A 19084-nucleotide genomic window follows, 5' to 3' on the forward strand; every position below is an offset into this window, starting at 1 on the left:
CTACAACTGATATATGTACCTTCGGAATACACCTATAATTGTTCATGTTCCTTCGGGTTACACGTTTTGACTCTAATATGTTCATTTGGGATCACATTTATGATTAATATGTGACCCCTTCAGGATGACCATGACTAATATACTATGGTTGTATATCAATGCCTTGATAGAATGGTCAACATGTTACCTAAAGTACTTTATAGTGGATCACTTACTGAGTATTTCATACTTACCCTTTCTTTATGTTTTAGGGTAATGATAGAAACAGATCAGCGAGTGAGAGATGAGACCCGTGAAAGAGCCACATGAGGACAGGAAAAATCGTTTCTGCTCAGTCTAGGTTTTTTTTAAGCTATTTGGATGTTTTGGACTAGATCTTAATATTGGTAAGAAAATATTATTTCATTGTTTTGATTGATTTCTTTGTAAATAATTTTAGGGGACCCCGAATAAATGTTTTGTTTATTGTTTATTTTTTTATAAATAAATTAATTTGAGATTGTCATCCCTATTTTAATAAATTTTGTTTCAATGGTCAAAATGTTTTGGATGTGAATGTGTTCTTATGAAGTAACAACCCTTATAAGAGATCTCAAAATGTCAGGTCATTACATTTTGGGTATAGTTTCTATTTGGTCCCTAGATTTTCAAAGGATACACATTTGATCATTAAGTTTTAAGTTTTGTTTTAACTTAGTCCCTAAGTTTTAAAATGTTATAATTTTACCCGTGATATTTGAATTTCGTTTCAATTTGATCCCTGGGTTTGAAGGTTGTACATTTTAATCTCAATTTTTCATTAAATACTCACTTTCAATCATTGACGTCAATTTCTCTTAATTAATTAAAAATAATAAGGAAGTGAAATTTTGAATTTAATTTTAAAAGTGATAAAAAATAGTGAAACTTAATTAATTATAATTCTTTTAATGATTTTTAATTTACTAACATAAATTAATACTTAAGATGGAAAATAAGTATTTAGTGAATAATCGAGTTCAAAAGTGTAAATCTTGAAACATAAGGACCAAATTGAAGTAAAACTCAAATGTCAATGATAGAATTATAACATTTTAAATTTTAGAGACAAAATTGAAACCAAACTCAAAATTTAAAGACTAAGGCTCCCGTATGGTAATTATTTTGTTTTTTAAAATTAAACCTATATCATACACATTTCTTACCATGATTTGTATCTTTCTTAAGTAATATAGTTGAATTTTTAGCCAAATTCTAAAAAACAAAAACAACTTTTTGAAAGGTACTTTTTTTTTGCTCTCAAATTTTGACTTAATTTTTTACACCATTAATGAAAAATAGATAACATAAGAAGAAATTTGGAGGTGGAAGTAGTATACTTAAGCTTAATTTTAAAAAACAAAAATAAAAAACAAAATAATTATCAAACATGATCTAAATGTGTAATATTTTAAAACCTAAAAACTAAATAGAAACTAAACTCAAAATCTATAGACCAAAAAAGGATTTTTTTTCCTAAGATTTTTTATTGTCAAAATAAACTTAACTCCAATTGATGTAAAATTTTTACTATTGCCTTCAATGTCACATACCATAATTTTCTCGGCTAAATTAACTAAAAAGAATATTACACACATATATATATATCTTTTTCCCACACCAAAACACGAACCCATACTTTTCATGGCTAAATCCCACTTGAAAGGACACTGCAATTAATTAACCGCTCTGTCTTTCTCCCCCATTCCTTTTTCTTTCCTCTCTTTCATGTAGTTTAATTTATTATTTTCTTTAACAAATGCACAAAAGTTGATCAAAGTATATAAACGTTTCACTCTTTTCTCTAAATCCACTCAGTGTATTTTCCCAAAGCAAAAGGGCAGTCCTTAATTACAAAGAAAATTTATTAATCACATATATATAAACAAACCCATTGATTTTAAATAAAAGAAAATCAGCCAACCTATTTATAAATATAATAAAATATCACTATTTATATTAAAGATAAACTGTGATAGACGTTGTGATAGATTTCTATCAATACGGAAGACTTCTATCACTGAGTAATAGAAGTTTATCGCGATTTATCATGCTCATAGAAGTATATTGTAGTTTATTGCAATTTATTATTGATAGACAGTGGTACTTTGTGATACCCTAACTAAATTAAAAAAACGGTTATAAACAAATAGAAAAAAAGGTTATGAAAAGAAAGAAAGAAAAACTAATAAAAGAATTATATATCAATAAAGTACAAATAATACAAAGAAACAGAGATCATCATAAGATATATATAGCCTATATATATGTATTCATTTCAATCAGAATAAAGCTCATCGATTCTTGGCATCTCTCTCAGCACTCTTTGGAACTCCTTGAACGATGAATCTCTCAAAAGACCTGAATTCCGGGTGCCACCGGTATGTCGATTCTCCTCCTCTGCCACGGAATCTTTCCCCGTCAGCTTTTGCACCACCGTCTTGAAGCTCTTGGCATCCGTTTGCACGTACTTGGTGTCGATAATCACAACCCTAGTTGAATGAGCTGCTTCCATTAATGGGGGAAATGTTTTTGGATTCAGATTTTTTTTAAAAATAATAATAAAATAAAAGGAAAAAGGAGGAATTTTGAGAAGTGGGATTTGATGGGCTTTGAGTGTTTTAATGGAAGGGATGAAGGGTTTTTATAATTACAAAGAGAGAGAGAAAACAGAGAGAGAGAGATAAAGAGTTTTAATTTGGAGATGAAGGAAGTTGACCGTTGTATGTTGTGTGGATGGGATTGGGTCAGAGCAACCCATTGTAGAAAAGAAAATTATAATTCATGTCATGCAAGTCCAAAGAAGGTGCTCTATTCTTTGACTTTAAAACCCTAATTTATTGCCAACAAATTGACTATATACATAAATAAGGATTTAATAAGAATTACTTTTGTATTATTATTATTATTATTATTATTAGAAGAAGAAGAAGAAAAACAAAAGCTAATCTTTTACTCAAAATTATTTAATAATTAAATAAGTCAAATTAAAGAAAAAGTTATGCGTAGTGAAATCAATATTTTTCATATATTAATTTATGAGTGTTGCTTTTAGGAAGTTTTGTAATTACAAATTGGATTAGATGAAACTGTTGATGACTGTAAATGTTAAAATTATGTGATGGCCGTGTTTTGGTTCTTTTGTTCTAATTGAATATGTATATAACTTGTAAAGTTAAGGATCTATTTTTTAGTTTTTTTTTCTTCTTTCTTGTTTAGTTTTTGGGGGTAAAGTTTGAATTTTTTTTTTTAATTTGAATTTTGAGTTTTTGTTTAATTGAGTACAACAATAGATATTGATCTCAAGAAAGAGTGAATGTTAATTATCACATAACCAAACTCATTGGGACAAATCTCGAGCATTTTGTGAATTAGAATTCGAGTTATTCATGAATTTGATTTAACAATTTTTTTCCTTGCCTTTGGAGATGATTTATCTATATATTCAATTAAATTAATGTTACATTTTTAATTTGATGAAATTAAAATGTTATTTTTTAAAGATATAAAATGTCAAACTTTAGATTCAGAGTTATTGTTCACATATTTTCACTCTTTAGAAATTATATAAAGGATATAATCTTCATTTTGATGTTAGGCTATTGTTTTGTCATAAATGTGTGTTATTAATTATATTTCTAATTTTCAAAATTGCTATAAATGACTCAATAACCAACCTTTTAAATTTGAAGCTAAGATTTTTTTTTTTTTTTTTTTTATTATAATAGTTCAATAATATTTGGAATGTTAGTTGGTATCTTTATCCCTTAACATCGATTTTTTAAGTTCAAAGTTTGTAATTGGATTGTTTATTTTCATGCAATTTTGGGCCCGTTATTTAGGTTACTATCATTTGCAGGTTTAATATGTCAGGTTTGAAATGTCAATATCAATAAAAGTAAATTTAGGTCAACACTAATTATATTGTCATAATTTTTCTTTCTATAAAGTTAGGAGGTTCGATCCCCCCTCTTATATAGTAGTTTCACTGACCATGAATCAATAGTTCAAATATCAATGCCAACAAAATGTTGATGTCTCAATTGTATGCAAATGTGGATGAAAATATCGATAAAATGTTGATATCAATGGATATTTGTGGAGAAATTATAAAACAAAAAATTCAAAAAGGTTAAATTAATAAATAAATATTTTATATTTTTTAAACAAGTTAAAATATTTGTTATTTATTATATATATTCATGTTTGATGACATTTTGTTACATATTTTTTATGTTTCATGATTTTCTTTTACTAAATAATAAAGATGAGATTCACGCCCTATGTTGATATCGAACCATGAAAATGTAAAAATATCGACAAAAATGTTGATGTACGATATATAAATTTAATATAGGATATTTTGAGTGTTGTAGATATTAAACTTATGACCAAAAGTATTTTATTTTTTTAGTATAACTACCGAGGAGATGGAGATGTAACTTTTAACTTTTAAAGAAGGAAGTTCATGTCAATTGTTGTTAAACTAAGTTCACTTCTAACTTAAAAACATTCCAATTATACATATGTGTGCAGTTATTATTATAATTAGTTTTATTATAAGATCATATTTTATGCTTAATTAAACTATAAATTTCTTAATTATACTGTTACATTTATAATTACTCTTACCTATGTTGTTTTAAAAATAAAGTTTCAACCAAAGTGAGCATTAACTCAACTAAAATATGAGCGTGTTAGTAATATCGGGTCTATAATTCGAATCCTCTAGTCCTATGTTAAAAAAGAAAAAGTAAATTAAAGTTCCAATTATATGTTCTTTTTTAAAAAAAAAAAAAAAAATCAATTATGTTCTTATTCCTTAACTAGACTTATTTTATGGGCATTTTATCATCAATATAAAAACTAATAAGAAAGTTACCATAAATGACATATTTTATTCTTTTTCTGTAGAAAACTCCAAATAAATTTAGTATTGTGGTTATCTTCTTAATTTTCTCATTTCCCACTAGTTGATATATCAACATGCACAAAATTTGAAAGACAACAATGATGATGATGATGATAAGATTTAAACTGCAATATCCAAAATATATTAACTTTGTGTCAGGAATTTCTATAAATCAAGAAATTAAAAAAAAAAACATTTTTTAAAACTATTTGTGGGTTTAATAATAACCATATTTTGCAACCATTCACTTTGACAAAAGAATTGGTTTTCCTTGCTCTTGAAATTTTGAACCTTTTAAGACAAGACCCTTTTTTCTCCAAAAATCAACAAATATAAATATGTTTGAAATAATAGATGATGAGAATACCTACTAAATATGGACTTTTTTGGTTTGAAAGGCACAATATATAACCTTGGTTTCATTAGAAACTAGAAACTTCTTCATGACTTTTTGAATTTGTCAACTCATGGAATCAATTTTTCCTATTGGCTTCCTCTTCAAGGATTTTCCCAAACAATGTATAATATATGTTCTCAATCTTCTAGACTTTTTTTTAATATACAAAAAAATCTTTATATTCAATATTCATATACATATGTGAACTTCTAATATCTTATTCATTTTGATTATTTTGTGAAGAAAAAAACTCTTTTCATCATGCATATTCTAATTTTGTGCATGATTTTTCAAATAGTTTGTATAGTAAAATTTGTTTGGGCTAAAATCAAAAGTATAGATGAATATTTAATTTAATTTCTCCATCTACCTGACATAGGCAAGATGGTTGGTTAAATTGTGGTCTTATCTATCAATGGAAAGAAATACTTGAAGATTTCAAAATCCATTTATTCAATAATGCATTCATTTAATTTAACTATGTATCGTTCGTGGCAAAAAATTGTTTCTAAATCAATGATGATAAAGATGTTGAAGTGAACTTAATTTATCAATAAATGATATGTTATTTTTGTTTTTCGACGTTGGATTAAGATCAAATTCTCAATCAATACTCTAGCTATTATAATACATAAGTTATTGATAACTTTAATTAAGACCCAGGTGGCATCCTTTATTTTTATTGCCTTTATATTTATCCTTTTACTTTTCATTTTTTTGGTCCAATAATAGGGTAGAAAATTGAACAATTAAATTTTGAGATGATTGGTATCTTATCTATGAAGATGTGGTTGTTGTTTAATTCTAATTTATCTTCAATTTTTCTAAAATCAACACTTTTTTTAAGTCTAAAAATCATTGTTTTAATATTTCAAGATTTCTATGTAGAAAAATAATTTCATTTCCAACACAGTCGTCTATGATTGTGCTGATGTAATAAAGTGTATTATTTTTTAGAAAAGGTAATTATGTGTAGGTCTATTATTCAAATATAGAAATGTCTCTGATTTTTTCAGCCGAATACCAAACGCAATCTGACCCATTGAACAAAAATGTGGGCAACCAACTGGTAGAAGAGAAAAGATATTGATTTAGGTTGTGTTTTTATTAAGCAAGATTTATTGTTGACCCATTGGATGACTTTGTCGTGTTGAAATGGGATTTAATGTGAGGGCATTAAGAGAAGATAAAAAATCAGTAAATTCTGTATTTACTTAGCATAATCGTCTTGGACATCTATCTTATAAACATCTTAGTCCATTGAAATATCTTTTACATGTTGGTTCTTTCTTAGATAGTTGTTATGATAAGTGTTTGATATATCCATTAGCTAAACAAAGGTGTTTGTTTTTCAAAATCTAATAAACTATTTGATACCATATTAAGCCAGATTTATTTAACTCCTTGCTTAATAATTTTTAATATTTTTAATATGTTTAGTCATTTTAATTTTCTCTAAGAGTTTATTTTTCAAAATTAAAATTTCAAATTATTTGCAAACTAGATAAATGATTTCACCAAGTAACTAAATGCAACAATTTGTCATCTCATAACACCTAATGATCTAGTCAGTGTTTTGATAGTTTCAAGTTAATCCAGGAATTAGTCAGAATTATTGTGGAAACGTGAGAACTAAAATGTATATGTCAATACCTCACAGACCAAATAAACATAAGCTTCAAATTTGAGGGACCAAAAACAGAATTTTACCTTAATTTTTATGAACATTATAATGATATATTTACGGAAGGTAAATTTGGAATAGGCATGCCTCTGACCTTGGCTTGAAATGAGGTACCAGGCCAACCGAATGTGAGATAGGTTAGTGGTCTACATAAAGCCAAGCCTTGTGATGAATACTCTCATCTTGACTTTGGTTGCCGAAGTGGACAATTGAAGTAATTGGGCCCAATTACTTCCTCCTCTCAATTTCATTGGATCCTAAGTTAGGCTTTAAGCCTCAAACTTCTTTTTCATTCTCAAATTGGATCGTAGTGGAATTATCTCGCCTTAGTTTAATCATCCATGCTATTTTTTTTTTCCTTTTTGGATTTATTCTTTGAGTCCAAAATTACACATAATAGCGTTCATCTTTGGATTTGGATGAATTTTAATGTTGGTTGACATTTTGAAAATTTTTCTGGCGGCTTGGGAGGCCCCGCGCTAACCTCCAAACACGCGTAAGAGGATCGGGACCACACAATTGGAAAGGCGCATGCGCAACACCCAAACGCATGCACGCACATGAGGGCGCCATCGGGTGCACGCGTATAAGGCCCTCGGTACCACATGCGCACACGCACGAAAACCCGCCCAGATAGGGCACGACGTGCACGTGAAAGATGCAGCATTGGGTGTGCGCACACGCTAGAGAGGAGCACAAGGCACGTGTGAAGCAGACAAGCAAAGGCCTGGGCGCACGAGGCAGCGTGCATGGGAGTTGGTGACTGAAGCTCACCCTGACAGCCACATTTGGACAACGTGCACTTAGTGCACTCAAGACCATAAAGGCGTGGGAGGCTCCTCAAAACGTGGAAGATGGTCCAAAAAGGTAGGAGACTTCCAAAGACAAGCAACTACATTGGTGGGATGGTGGCTTCTTACTTCCAAGGGTGATGATGTCCTAAAATAGTAAGTGGGAGAGTAGGAGCTAAAAAAGAGGAAAGAGTGGACATGTCTCCTTCCTAAAAGGAAGAAGAAGTGGAGACATGTGGAGTGGCCCTAATGTCATGAGTAGTGGGCGGTTAGTCCTACTTGGGGTACTCCTCTACTTCCTCCACGTTTTTAGTCTCCCTCCTACCTATAAATATGTCTTGAAAGGCCAAGATATGGAGTCAAAAAAATTTTAAGTATCATAAGCCTTTCACTTGAGCATTTTGTGAGTGAAAATGAATTCTCTCCATTATAAAACTCTTCTAAAGTTGGTCTTGCGAGTTAGAGTCCTTTTGTAATTGTACTTTTCATAACCTTGAGTCCTTTTGTAATTGTATTTTTCATAACCTTCCACAAATATGTCTCTACCTTCCTTATAGTTGTGAGTACCTAAAAGAACCCATTCTAGAGTGTATTCGACTTACCATAGTCACCTGGTGAACAAAAATTGGGTCCAGTTAGTAGGCTAGTCAAATGTAGCTTGGCGCCGTATGGGAAAAATTTTAAAATACGCAATACCGTGCTTCTACCCCGTGACAAGTGGTATTAGAGCCCGTTTTCAAGTTCACTCATAAACTCACCAAAGATGGGAGCTGCACAACCAGATTTCCAAAGGAGCCCAACAAGACCTTATACAACAAGCCACTGGGTCATTGAATAGCTAACTTTATTCCCTCCGTGGAGAGTCAAACCAGCTAAGGGTTGCATTAGGAGAACCGACCCCAATGACGACAGACAAGGATCTAGAACAGTCCATATATGCATTGAGGAAGTCAAAAACACCGAGGCAAAGGGCACACAGTATGTCGCCTGGAGTGGAAGTGATTTGAATCGACAGCAACAGTGATGACAACGACCTGAGCATGTGCTCAAGTGACGGCGATGTCGAGGAGTGCTCACTATGCTTTGTCAACCATCTTCCTAAAGATTGGCAGGATGCAATAATCCAGTAATGGGCCTTAATAGCCCACTCTTCTAAACCCGACATGAAGGCTGACAAAGCCATGCAACAGGCTCCAAAGGCATCCTAAAGGAGGGGATGCCCATTGCGCCCAACGACTTCAACTAATCAGGCTTGTTCGAGCTTGGAGCTACAAGCTGGTTACAACCAGGATGGGAAAAAAAAAAGAACTCTTGTCTTTACTCACTTTAAGCCCACGACAACCATGGGGCAGGAGAAGGTGAACTACCTTCAACTAGGACGTTAGAGATCAGTCGGGGTAGGTTTTTCAGACCTCTAAGACTCGACATGAGCACTAGTGGAGGTTCGAGCATGGCCAAAGGTGCCACAGGGGTAGAATGACAGTTAACTATCATTGATGAAGTACAGGTCGAAGCCAAGCAACTTAGGGGAGACCAAGTCAATGCACGCCTCAACTGAAGGAGGAGTGATTGGACTAACGGACGTGCACGCGAGAAGGGCGTGAGGGTGAGCTAGTGGCTTGGGAGGCCCCACACTAACCTCCAAAAATGGGTAAAAGAATCGGGACCGCACAGTTGGAAAGGTGCACGTGTGGCCCCTAGATGCATGTGCGCATGAGGGCGACATCGAGCACACGTGCACGAGCTCCTCAGCAAGGCATGCACGCGCGCACGATGTCCCGTCCAGATAGAGCCTGGTACAAATACGAATGATGCACTTTTTCTACTGGGTATGTCTTATGCACTAGTTTATTACTTTGTGTACTAGTGTGACTTTTATATTGTACACCCCATTAGCTTTAGAACAAGTGGGACATTGTTGGGGTTGATATACTAAATCTCGTAGTGTCCTGTAGTTTTTAATTATATTATACAAATAATTTATTTATTTAATAAAATATGAGATGTTTTATTTGACATTTAGTAGCATTAAACCCACAAACCAATATACTAACATCCAAAGTTATCATCTATAGCTTAAACATTTATGTAAAGACATACAAGTGGATCATGTTTAAGTGATAACCCAAATGATTTATAGTAGATGGATAAGGTTGGATACCTTATCCTAGTGATACTACGAATATGGCCCGTTTTGTCGATTTACAATTGTTGTAAAGTGCTACAAATGATCTAATCCTAATCATTCATGTAGAGACATGTGAGCGGAGGTATTCTATACAAAAGAATTTATATAAGACCGGACCATGAAATATTTAATCTCATTATATAACACTGTTCATAATAGAGACTTACATTTCACCAGGATGACCATAGATGACATGACCTGAATCCTGAGTGAGTTGTGAACTCATTCCTATAAAGATGATCCTTTGATTTGTATGGGTGAGAGTGACCAGATCGCCGACTCAATAAGCCTACCATTTTGGGGATTCGTTTGATGGGGGAGTTGGGAGCACAGCTACGCAAGACGGAATTCACTCATTCTCTAACGTCGGGGTAAGTAGATAAATTGCTCCCTTAAAGGCTGATTCCGAAGGGTTTGGTCATAGTTGGACTATGACTTATTGTTCATTGATAGTATCTAGTATAAATTCCATTTATATTAAGTTCAATTATATGAATCCAATTCACATAACTAATATTTGAAACATATTCAAATATTTATTTCCTCCCAACTAAACTTAATATGATAATGTATCAAATACATTATAGTAATTATATCATATATAATTAAATTAAATTATATCACATATAGTTAATTTTCTCATTTAATTTGAACAATTCAAATTAATCCAAAATTAATTATTGTTAAATCCATGTTGAGCTATAGAGGGGACCTCATGGACTTGTAGCTTGAAGCTCCATTAGTACTTGAATGATTAATTAAACTCCTTTAATTAAATTATTCAACATCCTTTAACTGTTTGGCACTCCACTAAAGACCTACAACTACATTCTTCGCACTACAAATATATTTTTGTGTCCATTGGATATAACCAGTCAACAGTGCGATGACCCTTCACAAATTACTCGTAAGTACATCTGAGCCAAAATTACTGTTTTGCCCTTGTAGTTACATCTAACTCCTTAAGTACCACTGATCCCTCTAATGAACAATAAGTCATAGTTCAACTATGACCAAACCCCTCTCTAGCCAAGAGAGAGTGTGGTACCACATTATTCAAACCCCAAAATCAACCCTTTAGGGAGCAATTTAACTACTTATCCCGACGTTGTGGAATGAGTGAATTTTGTCTTGTGTAGTTATGTTCCCAACTCCCCAATCAGAAGAATCCCCAAAATGGTAGGCTTATTGAATCGACGATCTGACCACTTTCACCCATATAAATCAAAGGATCGCCTTCATAGGCAAGAGTTCACAAATCACTCATGATTCAGGTCATGTCACCTATGGTCATCTTGGTGAAATGTATGTCTCTATTATGAAAGATGTTATATAATGAGACTAATAATTTCGTGGTCCGGTCTTATACAAACTCCTTTGTATATAATACCCCCGCTCACATGTCTCTACATGAATGATCAGGATCAGATCATTTGTAGCACTTTACAACTATTGTAACATCTACAAAGTGGGCCATGTTCATAGTGTCACTAGGATAAGGTACCCAGCCTTATCCATCTATTACAGACCATTTGGGTTATCTCTTAAACATGATCTACCTCTATTTCTATACATACATGTTTAAGCTATAGATGATAACCTTGAATGTTAGTTTATTGGTTTGTGGGTTTAATCCTACTAAATGTAAAATAAAACATCTTATATTTTATTAAATAAATAAAATGTTTGTACAATACAATTACAAACTACAGAACCCTATGAGATTTTAGGCATCAATCTCAACCATCTCCCCATTGCCCTAAAGCTAGTGGGGTGTACAAGATAAAAGGCACACTAATATACAAGTACACAAAGAAATAAACTAGGGCATAAAACGTATCTGGTACAAAATCTCCCACTTGCCGTAGACTAAATGTGGTCTATCTCGTAGACCTATACCCTGCAGTGACCCTTAAACACCTTAGCCGTGAGGGCCTTTGTAAATGGATCAGTAATGTTGTGCTCCGAAACTATCTGTGTGACGATCATGTCCCCTCGATACACAATCTCTCGAATGAGATTATATTTCTACTCTATGTGCTTCCCGCGCTTGTGACTTCTAGGCCTTCGAGAATTAGCCATAACATCACTATTATCACAATAAATGATGAATGGGCTTTGACATGTCTGGAAGTACTTCAAAATCTGTCAGGAATTTCTTGATCCACACAACTTCACAAGTCGCTACATACTCAGCCTCCATAGTGGAGTCAGCAATGCACCTATGCTTAGAGCTCCTCCAGGCTACTGCTCCTCCGTTAAGAGTGAACACTAATCCTGATGTGGATTTCCTAAGATTCTTATCAATCTGAAAAATCAAGGTTTGTATATCCTGTAATGGTCAAATCCTTACAACCATACACGAGCATGTAGTCCCTCATTCTCAATAAATACTTAAGGATGTTCTTAACAGCAGTCCAATGATCAAATCCTGGATTAAACTGATATCTACTGACTTCCCCACCGTATTGCAGATGTTAGGTCTAGTTTTGGGAATGTCCTAGAATTCGCAGTTTGTAAATTTTGTGTTAAACATTCTATTCATCAATAATATTGTATTGATTATTTTATTCAATCAAGTTGTTGATTTTGCATTTTATTATGAAAATCCAATAAACATATCCATGGCTATAGTATGAATACTTTAACTTTATGTGGTGACATAAACAGGATCAAGTTAATATTATATAGCCTAAATGGTCTATAAGTATATGGGTGAAATTAAATATCTAATCTTAGTAACACTATCAGATGCGCCCATTTTGTATAGGTAATTGATAACTTGTAGAAATACAAGTTATTTAAACTGTCTTATTTAGATATTATGGCTAAAAGAAAGAAAAGTTGCGTCGATTGTATACAAATTGGCTAAGAAATGCGAAAATTATAAAATGTCGTAAATACACCCACTAACACAATTTTGATGATAGAATAGAATGTTTCAGTTTCAGTTTTGCAGGAAATCAGTCACCGCATGTGTTCATGGCTCAAAGATAAAATAAACAACGCATCTACGTCACATTATGCCCATCAATCAAGAATGAAGAGATGATCGACGCAATGAAGGCGCATGCGACAATTGATCAAGAGCTCTAGCGATCAACGCAATTGCAACCGCATGCGATAATCAAAAATAACACCGCATGCAGCGATAGATCGAAGATGTAAAGAGCAACGCATTTGCGGAAGATTCTGACAAGTGTACAGCTTTCAGTTGTGCATTTCTGACGGATTGATTGCATAACAAAAGGAATTTCTCATTCCGCCATTTCAGGAACTACCATAACTATACGGTGGGGACCACAAATACAAAGAGCCAAGTCTCGCTTATAAATAGCTTCTTCAAATTCACTGAAAAACATACATGAATACATAGAGACATGCATATACTGATTCTGGGAGAGAGGCTGGTCTGAAGCGACTGTCCAGAGTAAATCCGAGAGAACCACGAGACAAGGCCGAGAGGTGAGTCTCTAAGCAAAGAATCATTCTGATCCTCGTAGTTGAAGCTCTGTGCGAGGGTCAATTCTACCGGGAAAGCAAGCCTGAGAGGGAAGCTTTCCTCTCCACCACTTCCACACTCCGACAAGCATAATCTCCGTTCGGGATCTGTGTCATGATGTTGACACTCTTTCTGTATTTGTTTCTAATCTCTATTTCATCATCTGGATTCATCTTCTCTAATCTTTCATTCACAACATGTATCAAACGCTTAATTTTAGAATTAAATGTTATGATAATTTCCATTGTCATCTCTCTGTCTCTTTCCGTACATCCATAATCCATTTTCTCTATGAAGTGTTCTTAATTCCTTAGGTAAATAGCAAGAATTAAGCAAATGAGTTAATCTAGGTTAAGGAAATAATTAACTAAAGAAAGAAGTATTTCCAGAAATAATTAACTAAGAAATTTAACTAGAGCATGCTCGATGGCATCTTCACCTGTGAGAGCAGAAGTGAAGATATTATTCCGCCTATCAAGAGAAGGTTGGAAGAATGCGTTAACTAAAGAAAGAAGTATTTCCAGAGATGGAAACAACCTTGCGTTCATCACGTTCATCCCTGTTTCACCATAGAGATATGGGGATGCGGCGGATCACCGAGAGGTGTACGCCAAGGGAAAGCGGAACCTTAGTTGCATCTTTAACGTAATTGACAAACTTACGATGTTTTTACTACTTACTCTTTCTCTTTCTGCTTCGTTCATAAGACTTGTCAACGCATACATCGATTCCTTGTACAACTTCACAGTCAGTTCTCGACCTCAGTATCATGTATCATGTATCTTGTATCTGTATCATATTAGTTTAGGATTTATTTTATTAATACATTTTTACTTTCACTGCAATTTACATTTCTGTATAAATCAACATTCTTTATTCATTGTTAAAAACTGGTCGCATGTATCACATAAGTAGCATATTAATGAAAACAATCATGTGTTCGACCTCGGATCATTCTGAGAAACTTGCATTGGAATTATACTTGGTTTCAGTGCAAGGAAACTTGTGACACGCACTACTCCATTGCATACTACGAGCATATCATTAACAACGCATATATTTAGATGTAGTATCGCATAAATTATCTTTATCGCAAAAGAACTTAAGCGCAATTAGAGCATTCATTCATTCATCAGCGCATTAGATAGACAACATTACATGTCATATTCTTACAAGTTTATGGCAGCATGAGCTTGTATCATTCATATTCATCATTGTCTATATGCATAAAGATAAAGGCAACTAATTTTATGTCATCAAGTTTATGGCGTCATTGCCGAGGATTGGTAACGGTTAGTGTTGAATACGTTTGTGGTATTTTACAGGACAAATCTCTTTGTACTATCTGTTTAACACGAAGAACAGGCTGACGGTTTATAGTACTGGAACCAATACAGAATTCAAATCGGACCCAGAGATCGAGCGTACTTTTTGCGCAAGGGCACACCAGAACAGAGCTAGGCGAAGAAGAGTCAATATGGCAGACAATAATGAAGGACCCGAAGGAAATCAAGGGGTAAATCGACCAGCGCAAGACCCTGTATTTCTTGCTGCTAACCGCAATATCCTTATGAGGAATTATGCAGCGCTCAATCTCTACGACTTCTCGCCTGGAATTTCACGACCAATGGTTGAGGAGAATGCACACTTCGAAATAAAGCCAGTCATGCTCCAAATGATACAAAACATGGGGCAATTGAAGGTCTACAAGGTGAAGACCCACATGCCCATCTTACCAGCTTTGTGGAGATGTGCAGTACTTTCTCCATCCCTGGCATCACCCTAGAAGGTATTAGACTTCACCTCTTCCCGTACACCTTGAGGGATGAAGCAAAGAGGTGGGCTCATTCGTTGGAGCCAAATGAAATAACGTCATGGGACCAGTTGGTGGAACGGTTTATGAAGAAGTTCTTCCCTCCAACAGTCAACGCAAGAAGACGAAAGGACGTGTTGGATTTCGAGCAAATGGATAATGAGACTCTGAGCACCGCTTGGGTGCATTTCAAAAGGTTGGTGAAAAACTGTCCGCATATCGGAAGTCTCGATTGCATTCTGATGGAAACATTTTATAACGGCCTGAATAGATCAACGCAAGTCGTTGCTGATGCCTCCGCAACAGGAGGATTTATGGATAAGACCTACACAAAAGCCAAGGTCATCCTTGATCGCATTTCGCATAACACGGATGACTGGGTGGATGATGGGTATGGGGGTAGAGGTTCCGAGAGAAGAAGAAACGATAACGCCAGTGTGCCAACAGATACAATGACAACTTTGGCCGCACAGATGGCCGCGGTGACCTCTCTTCTACAAATGATGGCACCTAATCAAGGTTTCCTCTCTCAAAGTTCAACGCAAATGCTCCGACACAAGTGGCCACAATAAATTGTGTCCAATGTGAAGAGGGCCATGTTGTAGAGATGTGCCCATCGAACCCGCAACAAGTGTTTGCTATCCAAAATAATCCTTACAGCAACACTTACAATCCCGGTTGGCGAAATCACCCTAACTTCGGTTGGGGAGGGAATCACAACCAAGGGGGGCCGAGTAACCATCAGAGCAACAATTCCGGGAATCGAGGAAATCCTTCACCTTTTCATCAGAATCAGAATCAGGGTCATCAAAGGCCACCGAAAAACCAACCATCTTCCTCAAACACCTCTAGAAATTCATCATCATTGGAAACCCTACTGAAGCAGTATATTGAGAAAAACGATGTTGTCATGCAGTTGCAAGCGTCTTCAATCAGGAACTTGGAGATCCAAGTTGGGCAATTGGCAGCCGAGCTTCGCAACAGAACACCAGGAACGCTGCCAAGTAATTCCGAAGCCCCGGGAACTCATGGGAAGGAACAATGTCCTTGATGACATTGTGCAGGCAAGCTTGACCGCCTGCAGAGGGGATGCTATTGTGGTAACTCTGAAAAAAAAACTTCTTTCAATCAGCATCCCTATATCTATGTTTAAGTGCTTTCTTTACAGCTTTCATTTACTAATTTCTAAATTGCGTTAGTTACTTTTTATTAGAATTAGCCTTTACTGCTTTATGTGTTTACTTTCAATTTAATTCAATCGTGTATTTCCATGCGTGTTTAATTTCTTTACTTTTATGCATTAGTAGCGCTGTTTTTAAAATTTCTATGAATGACTGAATAAAAAGAAAATGAACACCATAAAGTCTTATCGACTTGCGTGTTAATGAATTAAAAAGAAAAATCGATAGGCATTGCGATGATGGGTGTATCTTGTGTTAATAAGATACACTTTACATCCATCTTACAAAATGCATTACGCTGAGGGGTGTGTTGCGTGCATATGTATTTTTCGCCCATCTTTAGCAAAAAACGCACTATGTCGAGGTAGTGTTGCGCCAATAGAAATACCATGTGCCCGTCCTCCAGAAATGCATTGAGTTGAGGGGAGTGTTGTGCCGATACATGCGGTGTTGCCAGTCCTCTGCAAATATGCATTTGTGTTAATGGATGCATGGCGTTGATCGTTCACCATGCACTCGTCTGAATCAAATACAAAGGATAAATTCATTATTTTTGTGTATAGAAGCTATTACTTGATTCTTTGTACATGCTCAAATTTTGTATTGCGATATTTTTAATTCTTTGTATACTTGGTTAATTTTAATACAAATAAGTAACAATTCTTTCCGTGTGTGTTAGCCACTTATTTATCATCCTTTGTCAATTATTGTGATGTTCTTTATCTTTTATTTTGTGTCATTCATTACGCTGCCATGATGAGTCATATGCATACCCTTAGCAACATTTCCCACACTTTGTATTTTCTGACTAGCACTTAGATAATTCGTAGCAATAGCACTGCTTTACCTTTTATCATTCAAGACTCTGCTCAAACCTTTTTTTCAAAATTTTAACTAAGTGTTTGTCTATTCTGTCTAGAACAATGCAATGTGATCCTTGCACATCTCTAAATTTGGGGGTGGGGAAAGTCTGAGCAGATGCGATCAAGCGAATGCAGTTATCATTAGAAAAATGCATTCATTATAAAAAAAAAAATCATGTTAACTCCAATGTCAGCGTAAGGGAAAACCCAAACCTGATAAAAGTTAAGTCGTGAAAGGAATCTGCTCGTAGTTGGATGTTTGCATGACACCCGTGGGAGCAAACCAAAACGAAGGTGGGTTTCCAAGAATGGCGCAATATGAAAAGAAGAAAAAATATAAGAATATAAGAGATAACTCCTCTGACCAGCAAAAGTTAAACTTAGCTGAAAATCAAGAGTTAAAGTTGAGATTGGCACACAACCATAGTTGGATGTTCGCATGACACCCGTGGGAATAAGCCAAAACGAAGGGTGTAACCATGATCAACAGTCTCTAATAAATAACGCAAACTAGACAACTGCATAAAGTCGTACCTAGTTGTTTTTGCAAGAAGAGGTAAACATTCTTTTCAAAAACAAGAAGGGAATTTTTTAGTAGAGATTTGTTGTATAAAAGAATAAAATAGAACATGTGATGAATTATTAAGGATAGAAGGAAATTACGTTGTTAAGTAATGTTGCCTAGGTGGAGCATTCGGAGCAACCAATCGACGCAAAATAAGGATAAGAACTGAACAATATTGCTTTAGTGGAAGATATGCTTGAGGACAAGCATATATCTAAATTGCAGGGTGTGATAACTTGTAGAAATACAAGTTATTTATGCTGTCTTATTTAGATATTGCGGCTAAAAGAAAGAAAAATTGCGTCGATTGTACACAAATTGACTAAGAAATGCGAAAATTATAAAATGTCGTAAATACACCCACTAAAACCATTGCGATGGTAGAATAGAATGTTTCTATTTCTGTTTTGCAGGAAATTAGTCACCGCATGCGTTCATGGCTTAAAGATAAAATAAATAACGAATCTACGTCGCATTGCACCCATCAATCAAGAATGAAGAGATGATCAACACAATGACGGCGCATGCGGCAATCGATCAAGAGCTCTAGCGATCAACGCAATTGCAATCGCATCGGTAATAAAAAATAACACTGTATGCGGCGATAGATCAAAGATGTAAAGAGAAACGCATTTGTGGAAGATTCTGACAAGTGTACAGCTGTCAGTTGTGCATTTCTGACAGACTTATTGCGTAACAGAAGGAATTTCTCATTCTGCCATTTCAAGAACTACCATAACTATACAGTGGGGATCACAAATACAAAGACCCAAGCCTCGCTTATAAATAGCTTCTTCAAATTCACTGAAAAACATACATGAATACATAGAGACGTGCATATACTGATTCTGGGAGAAAGACTGGTCTGAAGCGACTGTCCAAAGTAAATCCGGGAGAACCACGAGACAAGGCCGAGAGGTGAGTCTCCAAGCAGAGAATTATTCCGATCCTCGTAGTTGAAGCTCTGTACGAGGGTCAATTCTACCGGGAAAGCAAGCCTGAGAGGGAAGTTTTCCTCTCCACCACTCCCACACTCCGGCAAGCATAATCTCCGTTCGGGATCTGTGTCAATACGTTGACACTCTTTCTGTATTTATTTCTAATCTCTATTTCATCATTTGTATTCATCTTCTCTAATCTTTTATTCATAACATGTATCAAACGCTTAAT

General features: G+C 34.7%; 1 protein-coding gene across 1 annotated transcript; it reads right to left on the reverse strand.

Moving 5' to 3' along the window:
• Window positions 1–2204: 2204 nt before the first annotated feature.
• Window positions 2205–2659, reverse strand: LOC120079335 (VQ motif-containing protein 1-like). Its single transcript, XM_039033499.2, has one exon. The coding sequence runs from the start codon at window positions 2531–2533 to the stop codon at window positions 2297–2299; it is 237 nt and encodes a 78-aa protein (XP_038889427.1). The 5' UTR covers window positions 2534–2659; the 3' UTR covers window positions 2205–2296.
• Between the last annotated feature and the right edge of the window lie 16425 nt (window positions 2660–19084).

This window comes from Benincasa hispida, chromosome 1 (genome assembly GCF_027475165.1).
Source record: "Benincasa hispida cultivar pf3 chromosome 1, pf3_genome.v1.1, whole genome shotgun sequence".
In the NCBI taxonomy this organism is placed as follows: Eukaryota; Viridiplantae; Streptophyta; class Magnoliopsida; order Cucurbitales; family Cucurbitaceae; genus Benincasa; species Benincasa hispida.